Genomic DNA, 22643 nt, shown 5'->3' with positions numbered 1-22643 from the left:
AAAGAATTGGAAGAATGTTTCTTTTTTTTTAAAAAGTGATAAAATCTTATACATATATATATATATATATATATATCACAATAAAACATGATAAGGTAGGGTACATGAGAACATTTTGATTTCTTTCCTTCTGTTTTATTTCATTTTAAGTTTAACTGACATGTGAATATGTATAGGGCAAAGAAATATCAGATATTTGGGTTTCTTTTTTTTTTTTTTTTTTTTTTTGGTTCTTTTTTTCGGAGCTGGGGACCGAACCCAGGGCCTTGTGCTTCCTAGGTAAGCGCTCTACCACTGAGCTAAATCCCCAGCCCAATATCAGATATTTGATTTATGCTTATCTATTCTCCCTACCCCCACCCCCATAGGGGTTTCTCTGTGTAATGCTGGCTGTCCTGGATCTCACTCTGGAGACTGAAAAAAATAAAAACAAAAAGGAAGGACATGTCTGCTCCTAGGTATGGTGGTGGAGAAGGTTTATTGTACATAAAAGGGAGAGCACAGTCAGAGGCAGACACATCTGGGAGAGTCCAGAGTGGACATGGCCCTGAGCCACATGAGGAAGGGGAGAGAGCAGAAGAGAGGGGAGGGAGGGAAACCAGGTTGCAGCATCCAAGAGGGCAAAAGGTGAAAGAGAGATAGGTAACCAAACTACCTGGATTATATAGGAAAAAGCCTCTGGGAGAAGGATAGCCCAGTCCCTGAGCTGAGGAGTTTGAGGTAGAGCAAAGGCTAGCCCAGTCACATCCTTAACCTGCAACAGGTAGAGACTAAAAATTGCCTCTGACTCCCGAGTGCACAATTAAAGGCCTGTGCCACCTTCACCGACTTAAAACTTCTTTTCCTAAAGATGTATTCTTATTATTATTTTTTTTTTGGTTCTTTTTTTCGGAGCTGGGGACCGAACCCAGGGCCTTGCGCTTCCTAGGTAAGCGCTCTACCACTGAGCTAAATCCCCAGCCCCTCTTATTATTTTTATTACGTGTATGTGTGTGGGTGTGTGCACCTAAATGCAAGTGCCCACAGAGGTCCAAAATGTCAGAGACCCCCCAGGAGCTGGGGTTACACACAGTTGTAAGCTGCTGATGTGGGATGATGAGAATCGAACTCAGGTCCTCAGAAGAGTAGCTTGTGCTCTTAACCACTCAGCCGTCTCTACAGCCTTATTCAATATATATAGATCCTTACTTAACACTGCATGCCGCCTCTCCTCTCTGTCCCACACGGCCCTTGTAGCCCTTCCCTCTTTCTTCTCCACCTTCTCATGCTTCTCCTAAACTTCCTACAGTATCTACAATAACAAGGATCTCAAAGTTTTAGCCACCCAAACACGTTATGTTCTTAAACCTGATGGAAAGCCACAAAGGCTTCATTACAGGGGTTCTTATCTGTGGCTACTTACCGGGTGTTAGAAATAAAGCCAACTGAGCCAGAGCCTCTCACTCGCCATCCCGGCAGTCAGGAGGCCGAGGGAGTAAGTTAAAGTGAGTGGAGTCTTATCTTAAAAACAAATAAACAGTGTTTTCTAAAGGCCAGTGAGATGCTCAGTAAGTAAAGACACTTCTGGCCAAGCCTGACAAGAGCTTGGTTCCTGGGACCCACGTGGTAGGAGAGAACTGACTTCCTCACATTGTCCTCTGAGCTATGTACATGCTGTGACACACGTATGCCCCCAAACCGTAACATACACCTACACAAAGTAAATGAGTGTAACGGAAATCATTAAAAGGGGGCTGGAGAGTTGGCTCAGCAGTTAAAAGCCTGCAGAGGACATAGGTTTAATTCTCAGCACCCATGTTGGGGCTCACAACAGTCTGTGACTCCAGTTCCAGAGGCTCTGATGCCCTCTTCTGACTTCTCAGGGTGCCAGGCACGCATGTGGTGCAGAAACACATTCAGACAAAACATCCATACACATAAAATAATGAAATAATAATGTGAAAATCCTTAAGAGATTAAAAAAAACCCAAAACCAAAATAAAACGAAATTCAAAGACTTGGGAAGCAAAGCCTCAGAGACATACAGTCTGTGATCTGTTTTGTCAACTCCCTCAAAGCTGTCAAGTGTCTTGTGGCTTTTGGAAGTTCTGCTGTGACTGAGGAGACAAGAATGCAAAGACTGGCAAAGTTTGGCATTTCTCTAAAAATCCTTTCATCTCAACAACCCTCTGAAGGGGTGTTAAAAACTCTTCCAGGGGCCTGGACAATACTCTGAGAGCCTTTGCTTAGACCTGTGCCTGGCTCGTGGTAGGTGCAGGAAGCCCTAGGCCAGGTCATATAGATGTTTCTCACGTAGAAAAGACACCCCCGCCAACTCACACCCCACTGTCACCTTCTGAGGTCCCTGGTAGAGGACAGTATGTCAGTCTTCCCTTCCTTCCTAGTTTTCTTTATCTGTGGATTCAGCCAACCACGAATTTAAAATATCTGAATAAAAGATTGCATTAACATGTACGGTACCTCCCCACCCCCCAAATAGCCCGCATTACAGCTATGTACACACCACTCACTTGGCACTAGGCAGTGCAGGTTAGCAGAGAAGACTTGAAGTGTATGGGAGGAGCTGGACCGGGTGGCGCATGCCTTAAATTCCAGGTCCGTAACACCAAAGCGGAAGGATTGCCAGCCAGCCTTCTACAAGGCGCTGTCACACCATCTTTTTGTGTGAGGGGCTTAAGAGTCCCTTGTGTGTGAGTGTCCCTGTAGAGTCGGAGAACTATGGACACCAAGGGCGGCCATATTTGTGTTCAAATTCTGTTTCTGGAGAAACCCCCGTCGGGGCTGCAAAGCTGGTGTTAGAGAGTCTACAGCGTCAAGGCTGCTAAAATGGCCCAGCTAGGAGCCGTACTTCCGCATGAGACCGGCGACCTGGGTTAGAAGCCCCAGACTCATATAAAGACGGAAGAAAACAGCTGACCCCGCAGCCAGCCTTCACTGTTCCCATCTGCGAGGGAGGCTTTGTAGCATTTATAGGTACCGCTCACAAAGACTCGTCTCTGCTCTATAGATGGCTATAGCTGTGTTCACTCCTGCTGAGAGATGGGGAAAGAGAAGCCACACAGGCTCAAGAGTCCGAAGGTGTTAGGAAGAAGGTCTCCTGCCAGTCAGTTTCTCCCTCTGCTAATTAAAGCTTCAGACTTGTCCCTTGGTGACAGACACTCGAGCCTGTTTCCTGGGTACATAATCTACTGTTCTAGCAGTGCCAACAGTGTTACACTTAGACAAGTCTGTCTCATGACAACTCGATGCAGCTGAGCCTCCTGGGGAAATTAGTCTGTTTTGGAGACATTCGATCTCCTGACCAGAAAGCCCCCGGGCCACTCAAGTCATTTGAGACTGTGGCGTTGTGAAGAAAACACTGAACCCCATCGCGTAAATCTTGTACAAGATAACAAAGCCTGTGCTCTGTCCCATTGGAATCCAAACTTGGCCAAATGACACTGATTTAAGTCTTAGACCCGGTTGAAATGAGCTGGTGAGATTCATTCTTGGGTGTGGAATATGTTCCTTAAAAAAAAAAAAAAAAAAAAAAGTATTCATTCATTTAACAAACAGTGTTTAGCGGCTATGCTCTCTCATTAATTATGTGACATACTGTGCTGCTTTGAACGAGAAACACCCTCCATAGGCTCATGTGTTTGAACACTTGGTCCACAGAGGGTGGTAATTTTTGGGAAGGTTATGGGACCTTTAAGAGGTGGGGCTTGCTAATGGAAGGGTTTCATTGGACATGAGCTTTGAGGATTTATAGCCGGCTCAACTTCTTCCCTCTCTGCTTCCTGTGTGAGAATGAAAGCTTGATCTGCCTGCTTCAGCTCCCCAACGCCGTGCGGTCCCTGCTGTGATGGACTTTCCTTCCGGAGCCATAAGCTGGAACAAGCATTTTCCTTGCTCCAGGGAAAGGGTTTATGTACTGGAAGCCTGGGCAGCAGTGAGGCGGCAAAACGTTTATGGAAGGTTCAGTGTGGGTGCTGCCCAGGATGGCATTCGTGCCAACCTCCTTTCAAGTGGTTGTAATTAGAGGGGCCAGATGAGTACTGCAGTACTCTGGCTGCCATCTTGCTGCGCGATCTCCCGCCATTGTGATGGCATCTGCTATCATGTGCTCACCAGAGATCTTAGATTTCAGCTTCCAAACTGTGAGGGTCAGGCTTGCCAGATGGCACAGGAGGAAAGTGTGCTTGCCACGGAGCCTGAGGACCCGAGTTCAATTCCCAGAGCCCACTTGGTGGGAGGAGGGAACAGGCTCCTGCAAGTTGTCCTCTCACCACAACACATGCTCCCGCACCCTCCCCACCCCCTACCAAAAATCCAAATAAATGTAAAAATTCCAAATTGTGAGGGAAACAATCTCTTTTTTTTTTTTTTTTTTTTGGATATAGCATCAGAAAACGAACTCAAGAGCGCACTTAACCCTTCAAAGTACTTAACTAATTCTAACACTTTTTTCATACTCCTAGTGTAATACTAACACTTTACTATCTGGAGAGTTCACACACATGCAAACATCCAGCTTCGTAGATGAGAATCAAGTTGATGCTAACTAGCTTCCCTCATGAGCTACGCGTACCCCATCCGACAGACTTTCCTCCATCTGGTCCTCGCTGTACAGAGAGGAAGTGTGTTAACAACAAAGATTGTGTACCATGCATACGCTCAAGAAGCCCTTCAGTCTGCATTTCTCTGCATACCTGTTATGTGTTCAGCATTTTCCTAAAAGAGGGACAAGAAAGAGTGATTTTAGCTCCTATAAAGCCCCAGGTACTTCCCTGAGCCTTCCAGCATGGGGTTCTCTTTCTGTGGAGTGTACCCTCTCTCTGTTTTACAATAGTTAACACTGACTTGTTTTCTGCCTTATCCCAAAGGTGACCCTCACAAAGAAGCCTTCTGTAGGCTTCCCATAAAAAACTAGCCAATTTCCACCAGTCTTCCAGCCTGTCTCATGCCCTGAATAGTACTCACCTAGAACCTAGATCCCACGTCCTCTCTCTCTCTCTCTCTCTCTCTCTCTCTCTCTCTCTCTCTCTCTCTCTCTCTCTCTCTCTCCTCAGTAGAGCAGGGCCCTTTCTTCCTCATGGTCATGTTCCCAGTGAGGACCCACTCAACCTCGGCTGAATGGATACGAAGGGACAGTTGACAAATCCTAAATTTCATGCTGGAAAGAAAGCAGGGAATCAAGATGTTTAAGTCGGGTTGGGGAAAACAAAAAAGATGTTTAAGGCAAGACTGGCTGGCACCAGCACAGATGGCTCTGAGGTCACAGTGGTTTGACAGGAAACCAGACGTTTTCTCAAGAGTGTCCACAGTGAACTGGAGTCAGATGCTTCTTGGCTACAGAGACCAGGGTCAGGAGTACGTGGCCAAAGAGACAGAACGTTTCCTGCTGAATGACATAAGTTTTTTTTTTTTTAAATAGGCCTTTTAAAAGCTTGTGTTTATTTTTTAAATGAACAGATAAAATTATACATACGTATGGTATACAGTATGGTGTTTTGATGTGTGTATATTGGGAAATGATTAAAGAAAGCTAATTAACATATATTCCTCTACTACTGTGTGTGTGTGTGTGTGTGTGTGTGTGTGTGTGTGTGTGTGTGTGTGATAAACACTTCAAATCTGTTTTCTGAGCAATATTCAAGTCTCGGAGACAGCACAACCACATGATGCTGTGCAGAAGATCTCCAGACTCATTCCTCCAGTCTACCTCAAACTCTTAGCCCTGACACCAACAACCTCCGGTCCACCCGCTCGGCCTGTGGAAGCCAGCGTTCTACTTCTGCTGGTCCCGTTTTCTAGACTCTGTGTGATCCTAGTCTCCCCAAGCCTGACTTGCTTCATTCAACATAAAGTCTTCCAGATTCATCCATGTGGTTCAAGCGGCAGGATTTCTTTCTTTCTTAAGACAGACATGAGCCTGTCAGAGGTGGTCCTAGCACTCAGCAGGCAGATTTCTGAGTTTGAGGCCAGCTTGGTCTCCAGAGTAAGTTCCAAGACAGCCAGAGCTACACAGAGGAACCCTGTCTATGAGGTGGGGTGGGTAGAGACAGGCATGAGACTGGAAAGATGGCTCAGAAGTTAAGAGCAAAGAAATCTGATGCCCTCTTCTGCTTGTGCAGTCATTGCATGTACATGGTGCACTTACGTGCTGGCAAAACACTCAGACACATAAGATAAAATTAATTCACTAAAACAGGGGAACATGTATACCGACATATTGTTTCTTTTATTTTCAATCCACATAAAGAACAATAGGTTTCCCTGGGGCATTTTTTTTCTTCTTTTTTTTTTTTCTTCTTTTTTTTTCTGGAGCTGGGGACCGAACCCAGGGCCTTGCAGTTGCTAGGCAAGCGCTCTATCACTGAGCTAAATCCCCAACCCCCCGGGCATTTTCATACATATTTACATACATACTTATATTTGGTTGATTCTGCCTATCCCTGTTCTTCTTTCTCCCCATCTCCTCCCTCTTCCCCACTTAAAATTCCCTCCCCCAATATTCACCTTTCTACTTTTATGTCATCTGTTTATTACCCTCTTGACAACCACCCCTTAAGACCTCTTTTTCCTATCTCATGAGCCCCTTTCTAGTTTCTTGACATCTACCCACAGTCAAATACACATACTTAAAATGAGAAGCAAGGTCTGAATACAGAAGAAGACACAGTATTTATCCTTCTGAGCCGCACTCAGTCACTTCACATAATATTTCCAGTTGTTGACTATTTTGTTTTCAACGTCATAATTTCATTTCCTTGCAGACAAACGAGATTCCACAGTGCAAACCTACTGCATTTCTCACCATCCCCCTCACCTGCTGATGACATCTCGGCTGGGTCCACATCTTTGCAATTGTGAGTAGAGCAGCAATAGACATGGATGGGCAAGTGTCTCTGTGGTAGCACATGGAGCCCTTTTGGAATATGCTCAGGAATGGTATAGCTGGGCTCTTAGTAATTCTGTTTTTAGTGTTCAAAGGGGCCTCTAACACCCCACTTTCTTTTTCCTTTGTCCAGGAGCTAAGGGAACATCCTTCCTTGATGAGTTGGGTTTTTTTTTTAATTTCCCTGGAGTCAACAATGTGGGTGCCACTGTGGTTTATTTGGAGGTAGCACCATGGGGCAGGAAGATGGAAGGGAGGGGAGGAAGGAAAAACTATTTCCAGTACGAGCCATTTATATACTCAGAAACTCCTCACAATGTTTCCTAACCAAGGAGGGAAGGAGCTGGGCGCTTCATACAGAATTCTCTCTGTGTGTGATCCAGTATGGTTGCCGGCATGGTTGACCCCAGCACACATACCCAACAGGCCCCACAGTCACAGGTTTGCCAGGTTATGGCAGTAAATGACATATGTGGAACATGTGGGGGTGGCCTACAGAGCAGCAGAGGACTTCACAGTAGGGCTAGAGGGTGTGTGTGTGGGGGGGACAAGACCAGCTGCTGCTTCTCTTTGGCTTTCCGCTTATGAATTGGGAGAAGCAAGCCACATCTTTATTCCTCAACCCATCCAGGTGAAAAAGGTGTGTAAGCCTGTTCCCTCAGAAGAACTAAACACCCAGTCTTGGTTTCGGTTTTATTACTGTGAAGGAACATTGTGAACAAGGCAACTCTTATAAAGGACAACATTTAATTGGGGCTGGCTTACTGGTTTAGTCCATTATTGTCACGATGGGTCGCAGGGCAGCTTGAAAGCAGACATGGTGCTGGAGGAGGAGCTGACAGCTCTACACCTTGATCTACAGGTAGCCAGGGAGGAGACTGTGTTCTACACTGGGTGGAGCTTGAGCTTATATGACCTCAAAGCGACAAAGGAAGTGACACACTTCCTCCAACAAGACCACACCTACTCCAACAAGACCACACCTACTCCAACAAGGCCACACCTTCTAATAGTGCTACTCCCTATGGTCAAGCATTCAAACACACAAGTCTCTGGGAACTATACCTATTCAAACCACCACACGCCCTACCCCATAGAAGACAGACTTGACCAGTGGAACAAAGGCAGAATCATAGTGCCTCCCGTAAGCAGAGTTGAGTGAAGATAACAGACAGCCAATCACAGTGCCCACAGGAACAAGAAGCCTTAGAGGCTGCCAGTCGCTGCTACTGTTCTTTGGTGCACAGAAGCAGTAATTTATTGGATTTCTGACTTTGGAAGAAGAAACTGGACAGGGCCAGGCTCAGTTCTTTCTTGACCCTTTTCTTCAAGTCTACATGACAGTTGAGAGGGGGAAATTCCAGCTAGCTTTTTGCTCTGCTGTAAGGGACTGGTCTCTGTTGGCGACAGCTTGCAAGTCCCCAGCTGTACCAACAGGTTGGTGGTTGGGTCTGTTTAGATGGAGGGCCTAGCTATTCTATTTGGTTACACACTAGGTCTAACTACACAGAACTTACCCCCACTGCTTATCCATAACACATCGGATGCTCTGACTTCCTCTCTCCTCCTCTGTGGCAATGTCTAAGGCAGTTCCTGATGTAACATGAAAGGGAAGTGTGTATGGAATTCCTTCAACGCTCCAAAGTCTCCTGAGCCGGGTTTGTTTGGTGCTATTTGTTGTTTACTTCTTATTGATTCTTTGTGAGTTTCATATCATATACCCCAATCTCAGTCATCTCCCTGCCCCTTCATATCCATCCTATACCCTTCAATCTTTCCCCAAAATAAAATAAAATAAAACACCAACCAGATAAACAAACAAACAAACAAGACAAAAAAACAAAACAAAAAAAACAAAAAACCCATCTTGCCCTGGGAGCTGCAGCTTGTCATGCAGTATTTCCTTTCGTCTGAACAGCTTTGTTCATTTATTGCTGCGAGTCATCTGGTTCAAAGCCTTGGGCTGCCAAGATGCCATCAATACTCACTAAGACTCCTCTCGACATCCTCTTGTTGCCCTGTGTTGTCTGGGGATCCCTCAGCCTTGGTTCTACAGGACTGGCCCCTTCATGTACTCTAGTGGTTCATAGATGGGGTAGATGCTGGAATGGGGCAACTCAGAGTCCTGAATCTGGGCCTGGGTGGAGGCTGAGTTGGTCAGCATGCCAGCTCTCCCACTTTTCCCAGGCGAGGGGCAAGGCCATGGGGCTGGCTCACCTGAGCCCCTGCCACCAGTGCCAGCTCTACTGTGCTGCCCAGGTGAGGTTCAGGGTCCACTCTCCCATGTGCTGCAGCTGGTGAAGGGCATGCCTAAGGCCTGAACATCCGTAAAGCCCTTGGACCTCAGCATGGCCCCAGGAGGCAGCCCAAACCAGGGATGTCTGGCTGGCTTTTGGTGGTAACATAGGCCATGGACATCAACACAGACCGCCGCTGCTGCAGGGTCACTGACCCAGACATGGCCCTCGATGGCAGCCCAGGCCAGGATGTTGCCATGGTGTCAGGTGACAGCACAGGCTGCTCACATCTGGTTGTTCCTCAACACCCACCTGTCTCCTGTTCTGCTTCTCCTCATTGTAGTGGCTCAGGCTACAGGTGGGTGGGGCATAGGAGGGCCTCTCTGTTTTCTTTTCTTTTTTCAGAGCTGGGGACCGAACCCAGGGCCTTGCGCTTGCTAGGTAAGCGCTCTACCACTGAGGTAAATTCCCAACCCCTTGTTTTTTTTTTGTTTGTTTGTTTTTGTTTTTGTTTTGTTTTTTTTTTTTTCTTTTCTTTTTTTCCGGGGCTGGGGATTGAACCCAGGACCTTGCGCCTTGTTTTGTTTTTTAATGACAGGGTTTTGTTACATATCCAGGCTGGCCTTGTATTTTGACAATCTTCCTTCTTCAGTCTTCCAAGTGCTAGAATCCTGGCACGAGCCTTAGATGCCAGCACTTGAGAGACAGAGGCAAGTAGATCACTGAGTTCAAAGTCTGCTTTGTCTACAAAGGGAGCTCCAAGTCAGCCGGGGCTACACAGAGAAATCCTGTTTTGAAAAACAAACAAACAAACAAACAAACAAAAAATAACCAGCTTCTGGTCCCTCATCTCTGATATATTGTAAATAGAATAAAATTTAAATATTTTGCTGGTGGGCAATGTAAAGTGGCGTAAAATAAAACAATAAAAAACAAATTTCTGGGCTGGAGAAATGGCTCAGTGGTTAAGAGCACTGACTGCTCTTCCAGAGGTCCTGAGTTCAATTTCCAGCAACCACATGGTGGCTCACAATCATTTGTAATGTGATCTGATGCCCTCCTCTGGTGTGTCTGAAGACAGCCACAGTGTATTCACATACATAAAATGAATAAATAAATAAATAAATAAATAAATAAATAAATAACCCCAAAACAGATTTCTGGGCTGGAGAGATGGCTCAGTGGTTAGGGACACTCCTCTTGCAGAGGACCCTGGGTTTGAGTCCCAGCACCCACATGATGGCTCACAGCCATCTGTAGTTCCAGTTCCAGGGATCCAGCTCTCTCTTCTGGTATCTGCTGGTCCTGCACAAGTTTGGGACACAGACATACATGCAGATAAGACACACATACATGCAAATAAAAGTAAATAACTCTTGGGAGATAGGGAGCTAGCTCGTCTGTGGAGAGGAACACTTACTGTTCTCCCACAGGATGCCAGCTCAGCGGCCTTCACTCACACTGGGCAGCACATCACCATTTATAACTTCAACTACAAGCAATTCAACGCCTCTGGCCTCTGAAGGCACAGGCACTCACATGCACATACCCGTATACAAACACTTATATACATACTTAAAAATAAGTAAAAATTCAAAATAAATAAATCTGTTTCTGTAAGTTAGACTTCAGCAGTTTAACCAAGCAAGAACTTATGTCTTGCTTCCTCCCAAAGTGTTATCCAGAGCTCCCTCCATTTGATGACTAAGGTTTGGGTCCCTTCCTCTTGTGGTGATCCTGTCTTCAGATCCAGGTCTCCCCATCAACCGTGGAAGGAAGAGAGAGGGCAAGAGGCCTGGCAGGGGGATCTGGAAGAGACTTCCATCATTTTATCTACACTCTATCGGCCCGAGTTGTCACACATCCCCATCCTGACTCCAGGGGAAGCTGGGACTGTCACCTGGCATTCACAGGGGACATACCCAGAGTTGCCTTCTCTTTGCTATCCTAGGTATCTTTTGTCTTTCCCACCCTTCTACTTTTTGCCAATAAAACTGCTATGGTAGGGCTGGGGAGATGGCTCAGTTGGGAAAATGGCCACTGGAAGCAAGTAAGGACCTGAGGTTGGATCCCCAGCACTTGAAGAAAAGTTAGGTAGACTTTTCCATAACCCCAGAGCTAGGAGGGCAGAGACAAGAGCACCCTAGTGCGGCAGTTGATGGCCAGGCAGGGTAACTAAATCAATCTTTCCAGGTTCAGTAAGGGACTCTGTCTCAACCAAGCAAGCAAATAAGCAAGTAAGGTGGAGAGTGATTGAGGGTGACCCTGACATTAACATCTGGTCATTACACACACGTGCATACATAGTCATACATTAATACATATATGAATACACACGCATACACATACACACATATGCCACATGTGTACACACAGTTGCTACAATGAAAATGAGAGGAAAAATATTCAGGACCTAGCTTTTGTGTCTCAAAACACACTTTTGTAATGATCGTTGAAAGAAAAATCTATGTTTCAGAAACGCCTGGTCTTTTTCACTGGCCAAGCTAACCCTGTATGACTCTGGACACGACGTCTATGCTCTGGAAAAGACAGAGGTTCAAAACAGTGAGAATCAGCTGGACCAGTCTGGCATCCCACTCAGAAGAGGCAAGTGTAGCCGGGGCTGCAGGGAACCAGGGCTAGGGCTGGTGAGGATGTCAGGAGGACCCTGATGCCTGTGTCCTCCTACATGGAGCCTCAGAAAAGTCAGAGGGAGATTCAGCCCTCCAGGTCCCTGTGCCAGAGGAGTCCTCTTTGTTCTTGGGGTCCTGGGGGCAGCAGCTTAGCAGTTCCACTCCAGCAAGGCATTGGGAGCAGAGATGCCTAATTGTCTTCATAATAGGGCCTGAGTCAGCAGCTTGGAGTCCCAAGGTCCCAGAGCCTGTGCGGAGGCCATGATTTTTTTGGTGCCCTTGACTGAGGCAACCAGCAAGGATCAAGGACAGCCGATCAGATAGGCGGCTCGATGAAGGCAGATGAGATTGATACTGACAGCCAGACAGGAACCCAGAGAGGACATCAGAGTGGAGCCAGCAGCATCAGCGAAGGCAATAAAGACCTCGCACCTTGGCTCAAGTGTGCAGGAGCCCACACCACCAACTCAAAGCTCGATAAAGACATGAACATTCTGTATCTGCGAGTAACATGTTAAGCCTCTTTTGGTCTCTTTTTCTCCTTGTAAGATTTGAACCTGCCCAAATGAAGACACACTTAAAGGTCCTCAAAGAGGGGTTTGCAAAATCCCAGCACTCGGGGAGCAGATGTAGGTGGATCTCAGAGTTTGAGGCCAGCCTGGTCTACGGAGCAAGTTCCAGGACAGACAAGGCTACATGGAGAAACCCTGTCTCAAGAAGAGAGGGTCTGCAGACCTGGCGAGATGCTTCAGTCAGTGGGGAAGATCTGAGTTCAATCTCTAGAACCTGTATCAAGAACAAACAAAAGCCAGACGTGGGTTGTGCATAAGTATACACTTAACAATCCCTGCACTTGGGGGTATGGAGATAGGCCAGCACATTTGGCAAGGTCTGGGTGGGGCCTCGTGGCATATACTTGGTCTGCAGAGTGAGTTCGAGGCAAACCTGGTCCTTGTAGCAAGTTCTAGGCCAACTAAGGCCACATAGTAATATGACTCTGGCTCACTACAAACAAACAAAGTTCCGGGAATTGAAGTCAAGATTGACCTCTGACACTCCACACTCTCACGCACGCACTTGCATATACTTGCCCGCACCACACACACACACACACACACACACACACACACACACACACACACACAAAGACAGGGCTGCACTGGAAGGGACAGAAACAGAATAAAGGGACAGGAGCGTCTTCGTCATTTATTATCCCATGTGACCTTGAACAGGCCATTTCATCTCTCTGGGTCTCCATTTCTTCACTTATGGAAGATGATGTAAAGCTACCTACGTCATGGGCCTTTTGTGAGAATTAAAAGCAAGAAGAAAAAGGAAAAGAAAACCAAGTACAAAACTAGTGCAGGGCTGCCATCCACGAGGGACTTGGTAAATGCCCCAGCTCCCCAGCCCTTCCCTTCTGAGGTCATTGCCAGTATTGAAACCCCGCAATTCTCTTCAGGAAGGATGGGTATGTGAGGCTATGTATAGCTGCGCCTGGAAAATGAAATAAAATAAGGCTTCCCTCCATTCTGTGAGGAAGTAATAAAAACCTAGGGCCAGGCACAAGTCAGACAATGAGAACATGACTTAAGAGCAGGGCAGGGGGCAGGGGGCAGGGCGAGGGCAGAGACCGCACTAAATGAAAGACAACAGCTCAATACCCTGCCATCATCCTGCATCAAACTACAGAAATAGAAACCAGACAAACACATTATGTGAAGGGCGAAAGGGTTGGCAAGGTCCTGGCCTGCAGGAAAAACCCAGGTTCAATAATGCCACAAGCAGAGAGGGCTTAGGGAAGCAAGGTCAGAGTCAATAGCGGCGCTCGTGTGCAAATGGCTGCTTTTACAGTTCTTTTTTTTTTTTTTTTTTTTTTTTTGGTTCTTTTTTTCGGAGCTGGGGACCGAACCCAGGGCCTTGCGCTTCCTAGGCAAGCGCTCTACCACTGAGCTAAATCCCCAACTCCTGCTTTTACAGTTCTAATGAGGGTTAAGCATCCTTTGGTTTTTCTTTCTTTTCTGAACTCAGTTTCTCATTAAACTCTGTATCTGCTCTGGGATCTGCCAGCCACACGGCAGGACAGGAATTGCTTCCACTTCCTCTGGCCTCTGAATTACCAAGGGTATTCTCTGTCTTTCCTTATTTATTTATTTATTTATTTATTTATTTATTTATTTATTCATTCATTCATTCATTCATTCATTTATTTATTGAGGAAAATGAAAGCTTTGGCTTAGAAAGCAGTTTCTTCTATTTACATCACCCTCCCATCTCTGATTAGAAAGATAGTCAGTTCTGGGGATGGTGTGGACTGGGCTTTGAGAACTCTGTTTAAAGGGGTGCATGGTGGGGGCTGCAGTCTAGGTGCATCTGCTCTGCTGGAGGTCTCCATCTGTTCTTGGGGGTGGGGATCTTAGACCTGACTGGGGAGAGGCATGTAGAAGACAGACCGAAAAGCTAGCCAGCTACTAGCCGGAAATGGGATGTGGCTCAGCTTATGGGTTCAAGCAGTTGCACCAGGACTCTAGAGAAATCTGTGGAGTTTGGTAGTGTGATAATCACTGAGCTTACCTGTCCTTTTAAATATCTTAACCGTGGTTGAAAGTGCTATTTTTTTTTTCATGGTGACCTCACAAAACCTATATCTTGTGTCCCTGCTAGGTGCTAGGGACACGGGAAACAAGAAGGGACTAAGTCAAGCTCTAATGTTCTCTAAGAGCTTATAAAGAGACAGCATCGGGTTGGAGAGATGGCTCAGTGGTTAAGAGCACTGACTGCTCTTTCAGAGGTCCTGAATTCAAATCCCAGCAACCACGTGGTATCTCACAACCATCTGTAATGGGATCTAATGCTCTCTTCTGGTATATCTGAGGACAGCTACAGTATACTCAATAAATAAAATAAATGAATTTTTTTTTTAAAAAAGAGAAAGAGACAGCATCAGCTTGTGAACGGCTTTTGGTAACAGTCACTGGGTTAACTAGTTTGGACTTGCCTTATCCTATGATCTTTGATCTCCTAGGCGCCTTGTAATAGATTTGTGGATGGGTGCTCTGGTCCCCACTTCCAGAGAGGAAGGCTGCTTGCCTCTCTCTCATAGTCTTTGTTTATTTGAAGACCGGCTGCCATTGCTCCAGAGCCAAACTGATAGCGTCTGATTTCCTGCTGAGGAAAGGCAGGCGCCAGGAATTTACTTGGAATTTACTTCTCTTTCATCCAGAAACCATAGCCTGGGGCTAGCAAGGTGGCTAAGTGAGTTAAGGTCCTTGTCTTCAAGCCTGATGAGCTGAGTTTGGTCCCCTGGGCTGAAAACAAAAAACAAAAACTAAAACAATCCCCCCAAAACAAGACCTGTAGCCCACAAGTTGTCCTTTGACCTCCACACACACACAATGAACATATAAGAAACAAAGCAAAAACAAAATAACAACAGCCACAAAACCCAACCACAGTCTGGAAAATTGGTCATCCTTAAAGACCCAGGTTAAATGTAGCATTCTGCATGAAAACTGGTCTATGTCCTCCAGCCAGAGGGAGTAGCATCTCTCTCTGCAGCCCTCTTGGTTTGGACACATGCAATAATCACATTACTAAGGACGAGAGCTGGAGTGACTGTGGTACAAAGGTCTTCAGTACACTGTCCGCTCACAACGTCTCTGTGAACCAGGTGTCACGTTCACGGCTTTACATGCATTATTTAATGCTCAAAAGAACCCCAGGAGAGACACTACCTTTATCCTTTATAGATTGTATCAGTTCGGACTTGAGTTGGGCTGGCTGCATGTTGAAACCTATCCACAGTGGCTTAGCCAACTGGGAGCTTCCTTTTCTCAAATAACAATGAATTACAGGTAGATGGACTTGTGCGGATCTGGTGGTTCTCCGATACCACTCTTACAATGTAGCCTCTTTGTCCTCAGAGGGTGCATTAGATAATAAACTAAGTACCAAAACAAGTACTGCACTTGATACTAGCAGAAAGAGCAGATGTATTACATATATTTATTAACTACATTAGTGTATGGTCAATAATAATTAAATGGATTAAACAAATTAATAACTTCATATTAATATTGAATATATTAACTATAATAAAAATGTTCTCCCCCCCATGCATACATATGCGTGTTTGGCATGTGAGCATTTGTATGTGTGAATGTGCATGTGTGTGTAAGGAGTCTTGAGGGTGTTCCTCAGTCACCCCACACCTCATTTATTGTGGCAGGGTCTTTCAGTGGAATTCAGAATTCACTGATAGTCTCATCTCTCTCGTCTCTGCTGCTGCAGTGCCAGAATTACTGTGGACTGTCATGCTCAGGTCTGAATTCTTGTCCTCAAGCTGGTGCAGCTGGTACTTTATCCATGGAGCCATCTCCCCATCTTGAGAACATTCTTTAATGTTATTTTCTTCTATACTATTGCTTGCTTCGTTTTGTGACTTTTCCTGGGTGATGTGAATAAACATGTATCCACCCCAGATAGGGCACCGAGGATAGAGCAAAGAAACAATTTCACCCAGGTCTAGTTTGCGAGCCGGCGAGTTTCTAAGTTTACAAGGGCTAGTTACAGCAGCGTGGACGAGGCGTTAGCGTCAACAGCTTGGACAACTCAAAGGTAGATGCATCAAAGAAAAACCCCTTCTAGCATGAGTGATGACTCACAAAAACTGCATCCCTGGGGTTCACTGCAGGGTTTATAGGCTGTTCCACTGGTCAGGTTATCTCCAGAGCTCCTATAGCTTATAAAGCCTTGGAGGAGGGGGCATCGTGAATCCTTTAAGTTTCAGGAACTTCCTGAGAGCTGGAAGCTGTTTACTTCTTGATTTTAATCCTCCGGGATGAAATGTTTACATTTAGACTGTTACACAATGTATCTGTTTCCAGAAAAGTAGCTTCAGATTGTAAGAAACACAGAAAGAACTATCTTTTTACAGTTATGGCCGTGTGATAGACCTGGCCGACTATCAGTTTCCTCCTCCCCCTACACCCCCTCTTCCTCTTTCTCCTCTTCTTACATTTATTTTCATTTTATTTATATAGGTGTTTTCGCCTGCACACGTGTGTGCGCTCCACGTATGTGTATTGTCCTCAGAGGTCAGAATACAGGGTTGGATCCCTTGAAATTATAGTTACAGACACTTGCGAGCTGCCGCGTGAGTGCTGAAGACGAACCTTGCGTCCTCTGCGAGAGCAGCAAGTGATGGTAGCTTCTGAGCCTCTCTCCAGCCCGGGACTGGGGTACTATCCAGGTAGCTATAATTTCAGTGACAAGCAGCTCTGTTTCTTTCTTCAGGATCTGACATCATTTAGATGACAGAATTTCAGCAAAGCAGGTAGGGAGGAGATAATTGTTCTAAAGATACCGGTTTAGCAAGAAAAGACTATAAAAGAAAACCCCCAACTATTTATGTGCTAAGTTATTGTTGCTTCATAGGTCAGCCCCAGAGACACCGGGATTTCTTTCAAGCTATCAGGGTCAGGTGGACAGGGTCAGGCTCCATCTGTTCATTGTAAGATGCTGCCAGTAGGAGACCCCTGACTTCAGGGAGGCTGCACGTTGAGGTGGTAGGCAGGTGGGTTCCGGCTTTGGTGGTGCAAACGATAATAGAAAGAAATGTCTGGGTTTCCATTCCCAGCCCCATGAGCTCTTGGCCAGTAGTTTATTGGCACTGTATAAATTAGATGACAAATAATTCCTGCCTATTAAGGAGTTACTAAGCTAGGCATTCTGTCAAGTGCTTTTGTTTAACGCTCAGGAAAACGCTGTAACTATTATTACTGTCATCCTACAAAGGAGAAACGTAAGGCTTAGTAAAAATGAATAATTGGCTTAGCATTAGTGGTTAGGCCCTTGGCTGACTTGTGAAGCTTTGTCCATTCCCATCTGAATCTTACGTAGCCACATCCAAGCAAACTTGGTATCAACTTCAATAATAACGATTAACCCTTTTCTTTCCCTGGACCTCTGAAGGCAAGATGGGTATGGGGGTCTCTTCTAGAGTCACCCCTGAGATTTCAGCCAGCCTTCTCACTCTTACTGGGTCTGTTCAAACTACCACAGTCAGGTCCAGACATACTGATTAAGCACGAGCCAGCAGTGTTTCTGTTGGTATGGAAAGGACGTAGGCTCATTAAGTTGGACCGTGGTGTGTCCTTTCTTGAATAGATTATTCAAGACTATCTACCCGGTAAAAGAGATCATGATAGATCGTTGCACACAAAACATTTAAAAACCTTAAAACAATAGTGTACTGGCTGGCTTTGTTTGTCAACTTGACACAAGCTGGAGTTATCACAGAGAAAGGAGCCTCCCTTGAGGAAATGCCTCCATGAGATCCAGCTGTAAGGCATTTTCTCAATTAGTGATGGAGAGGGGGCAGGGCCCAGCCCATTGTGGGTGGTGCCGTCCCTGGGCTGGTGTCTTGGGTTCTATAAGAGAGCAAGCTGAGCAAGCCAGGGGAAGCAAGGCAGTGAGTAACATCCCTCCATGGCCTCTGCATCAGCTCTTGCTTCCTGCCCTGCCTGAGTTCCAGTCCTGACTTCCTTTGGTGATGAACAGCCATGTGGAAGTGTGAGCTGAAGAAACCCTTTCCTCCTCAGTGTGCTTCTTGGTCATGATGTTTGTGCAGGAATAGAAACCCTGACTAAGACAATGATAGTGGCAGTTTTTGATTTTGATAACGAACATTTTTTTTTTCTTTTTTTCGGAGCTGGGAACCGAACCCAGGGCCTTGCACTTGCTAGGCAAGAGCTCTACCACTGAGCTAAATCCCCAACCCCGATAACAAACATTTATTTGGTCATTCTGACCTACGATGTGTATAAAGTCATGATGACTGAGCCAGTGAGATGGCTCAGTGGGTAAAGGTGTTTGCTGTGAAATCCTGATAACGTGAATTCGATCCCAGAAACTCACAGTGGAAGAAAGAACCAATTCCTGAAGGCTGTCTTCTGATCAACACGTGCGTGCTCTGGTGTGCAGATGCCTACATTCACATGCCATTCACGTGCCTACCTCCACACATGCCTGTGAGTGCACACAGACACACACAGACACACACACACACACACACACACACACACACACACAAACACACACACAGAAATAAAAAACCAATAAAACTCACAATGGCAATAATGTTAGTAACACCTGTTGAGACAGGCCATCTTGCTCCTGTTGGCCAGTCTTTCTGTCTCTAGGACAAAGCACCTGAGAAAACAATGCAAGGGAGGAAGGGTTTATCTTAACTCATTGTTTCAAGTCAGGATCACTCTGTGGCTTCAGGGTCTGAGTGAAGGAGGTGAGGCATAATTAGCCCCACAGCAAGGATTTTGTGGTGGAGCAAACTTACTTCCAGGTAGACTGGAAATGGCAGATGGAGGAAGAGGCTGGGGACTAGAGGGACACTTTCAGACCGAGTCCCTAGCAGCCCGCTTCCTCCCATCTGTCCTCACCTTCCAGTTCTTACCATCCTCCAATTATGAACCAGTCGATGCACTAATCCACTGCACAGGTCACTGGGCCCAGCAGTTAGGTTCTCACGATCCAAACACTCGCCCCAAGTCTGTCAGCTGTTACTGCATGGTCCTTTGGGGGACTTTTTCCGTTTAGATTCAAGTCATAACATGATCAAAGTTCTTAATCCTGATAACTCATTTGATCTTCATAATAATAATTTTAAAAACAGTATTATTATGCTAATTTCAGGTATTGAAGCTAAGCTGGGGGACAAGAGCCGTTAATCAACTTCCTTCCATGAGGTGTCAAGACTTGTAAATGGCTAAGCCATTGCAGCCTACAACCATACAAATACTCAGTAGGAAATCCCAGCTTCAAGGCAAGAGCAGTCTTTTCCAACTAGCCTGCCTGCTCTGTCTGAAGGAACTCTTAACCACCCACCAGTGGTCCAGCATTTCATGGGCAGTAGGTGGCAAGGTCTCACTGGGGTTGGTCTGGGTCCGAAGCAGAGATCTTCACCACTCTGTCCATTTTTAGGTGCTTAACTCAAGTTCAAAGGCCAAGTCATAGACTGGTTGCAAGTAACCCTAGAAGTCACCTGACCTGGGGTTTCGAAATCTCTGAACTATTGACATTCTGGTTTGGACAAGTCTGTCTCACAGGGATTGCTCTATTCATGGTAGAGTTTTGAGAGTCTCAGCCCCTATTCACTAGATGCCAGAGGCAGGTCTCCATTTGTGAAGAACAAAATTTACGAAATTGGGAGGACAAATACGAAAGTGGGAGATGCTGAAAGGGTCTGAAAGTTTTCCTGGCTGGAAACCACTGACCCAAACGATTATTTCAGATACTGCAGTTGAGTTCCAAAGGGAAAAACTAACTTGTTTGAGGTAGAAAGCAAGGGTAAGGCTAGAAGCTAGGTTATTGCACAACATCCCTTTACACGTACATGTCACAGTATGGAACCTTGAGAGGTAGAAGCAGTTTCTATTTATAATCAGGTAGAGAAAATCTACTGGACAGACCTAGCTGCATGAAGCTGATAAGCTCTGAAAGGCTTCTCGGGCAGCAAGGAATGAAAACAAGAGATTGCCTTCTTGACTGCCCATGTCTTTCTGCTTCAGGACTTGAGCAAATTCAGGTTCATCCATTGGATTATAACCATGTTTTCTACTGTCAGGCTCAAAGTGGTTCCATAAATGAACGCATTGTGTAAACTGTGAAGCTTTTTTTTTTTTTTTTTGTTCTTTTTTTCGGAGCTGGGGACCGAACCCCAGGGCCTTGCGCTTCCTAGGTAAGCGCTCTACCACTGAGCTAAATCCCCAGCCCCCCCTTTTTTTAAAAGATATTTATTTATGTATATGAGTACACTGTAACTGTCTTCAGACACATCAGAACAGGCATTGGGTTCCATTACAGATGGTTGTGAGCCACCATGTGGTTGCTGGGAATCGAACTCAGGATCTCCGGAAGAGCAGCCGGTGCTCTCAACTGCTGAGCCATCTCTCCAGCCCTCAAACTGTGAAGCTCTTAAAAACACCAAGCATTATTATTAGTTTTGATTTTTTTGAAACGGTTTCTCTACGTAGTCCCAGCTGTCCTGGAACTCACTGTGTAGCAGGCCGGCTTCGAACTCAGAGATAGGCCTGTCTCTGTCTCCTGAGTCCTGGGGCTAAAGGTGTGCACCACCATGCCTGGCACCATCAGGAGTTATTAATAGCATTAGAGATGCAACTATTCCATTCATAGCAAAATTTCTCAGAAAAGTTTCATAGGAGCCTTCATTCTTAGACTTCCCAGTTCTTGGGCTGGAGAGGAAGCAGGCAGAGAGACCTTCTCCTCTCAGGGCGCTCTCTGCTTCCCTAAATCCCAAGAAGCCAGATGAGAGAGATCAGGTCAGTACTTCGCACTAGAGCTACTAGCCACAGCTGCTCCCCCGTACTCCAGCCCTTCAAGCTCCGCCCTCCGGCCACCGCCCTAAAAGAGGCGGACCCTTCTCTCTCCTTGCCTCCCTGAGCATCCCGGAGATTCCCGAACTTTTCCGATCCCTTCCCGGCCTCCCGCGGGCGGCCCGCGCGGAGGCGGCGGAGATTGCCGAGGGGCGTAGCCACGCCCCCTCACCACAGCCTCCTCTCGCGCGGGCGGCCCGAGTCCCACACATCCAGGTTCCTCCCTCCTTCTCTCCTTTCTCTCTCCCCGCCTTCCCGGCGCTGCCACAGTGGCGGGACGGAGGATCCCGACCAGTCAGCTCGCTGCGGCCTCGCGCTCCTCCTCCTCCCAAATAAACAGCCCTCCCCACGCTGGGAGCCCAGGCCGTCCCCTTCTTCGCACAGCCGGCGAGTGGTGAGGGAGCGCGGGACCGAAGGACCAAGGGACAGAGGGATCGGCGCACGCGCGTGCGAGCGAGCGAGCGAGTGAGTGAGTGAGCGAGCGAGCGAGCGAGCGAGCGAGCGGCCGGCGCGAAGCCGGAGCAGAAGCCAGAGTCGGGGCCGAAGCCGGAGCCATAACCTGAGTCGGAGCGGTAGTGAAGCCGAAGCCGAAGCCCGGCTCCGGACCGGCGCGCACGCACACACGCACGCGGGGGGCGGGGCCGGCGCGCGCCCGCCTGTCGCGACTGTCCGCACCGAGGCCCAGGGGGAGGTGGCCTGTCGCGGGTCGCCCGGCTCCCGGTGGCGAAGGGGGCGCGGGCGGATGGCGGAAGGCGGCCAGGCACAGCAGCAGCCGCCTCAGCTCGGGCCCGGCGCTGCCGCCCGGGGCATGAAGCGGGAGTCGGAGGTGGAGCTGCCGGTGCCCGGAGCGGGGGCAGACGGACCCGAGCCCGGCCTGAGCAAGCGGCCACGCACAGAGGAGGCGGCCGACGAAGGGATGCAGGTGACCGCGCGGGACGGGCGCCCGGTTACGGAGGGCCGCGGTGGGCTCGGGCCTCGGGGCGCCGGGTGGGCCTGGCTGGAGAGTGGGCTTGGGGCCCGGTGCAGGGGCTGGGCTCCTAAGGGGGCCCGGAGGCAACGAGAGGGAGTGGGATTTTTCCCTTTGGAGTTGCGATTGAACAGGATCGGGATGCAGTCCATTTCTTAAACCCGTCCTCAGTTCCTTGAGCAGTTGGGGTATCTTTGTGTCTATTTGTCCAGAGGAGAGCTGTTGGGTCGAGCTGAGAGCGAGGGAAGCTGGTGGGAAAGCTCTCGAGAAGAAGGGCGCCTTTTGGTTTACCCTGGGCACACACTGGGATGAGGAAAGGGAGAGCGGCATGTGGAGGACAGACTGAAAAGCCAGCCAACTCCTGGAGAGAGCCCGAAAGGGGATGTGGCTTAGCTTGTGGGTTCAATCAGTTACTCGAGCAGTCTTGAGAAGTCCGCGGAGTTTGGTAGTGTGATGCTCAGTCTCAATTTTGTGCAGCATGTTATTAAGTCTGGAGAGAGACACCAGGCATGCTCC

The 22643-nt window shown here is 47.2% G+C and overlaps 1 protein-coding gene across 32 annotated transcripts in view; it reads left to right on the top strand.

Annotated features, from left to right (window-relative positions):
• Positions 1–21521: 21521 nt before the first annotated feature.
• Positions 21522–22643, top strand: part of Rbfox2 (RNA binding fox-1 homolog 2) — a 243580-nt gene continuing 242458 nt past the window's right edge. For 29 of the 32 annotated variants that reach the window (XR_015624243.1, XR_015624242.1, XR_015624241.1 and 26 more), the window contains 1 exon segment: positions 21522–22082. Coding sequence is in view for 28 of the 32 variants with exons in the window: in XM_087558172.1 (XP_087414298.1) it covers positions 21903–22082 (180 nt within the window). In the remaining 4 variants the exon portion in view is untranslated. 32 annotated transcript variants of the gene reach the window in all.

Source organism: Rattus norvegicus, chromosome 7 (assembly GCF_021556685.1).
Source record: "Rattus norvegicus strain SHRSP/BbbUtx chromosome 7, alternate assembly SHRSP_T2T, whole genome shotgun sequence".
NCBI classification, from domain to species: Eukaryota; Metazoa; Chordata; class Mammalia; order Rodentia; family Muridae; genus Rattus; species Rattus norvegicus.
The sequence above is the reverse complement of the archived record's forward strand: the minus strand, read 5'-3'. Positions and strand labels throughout refer to the sequence as shown.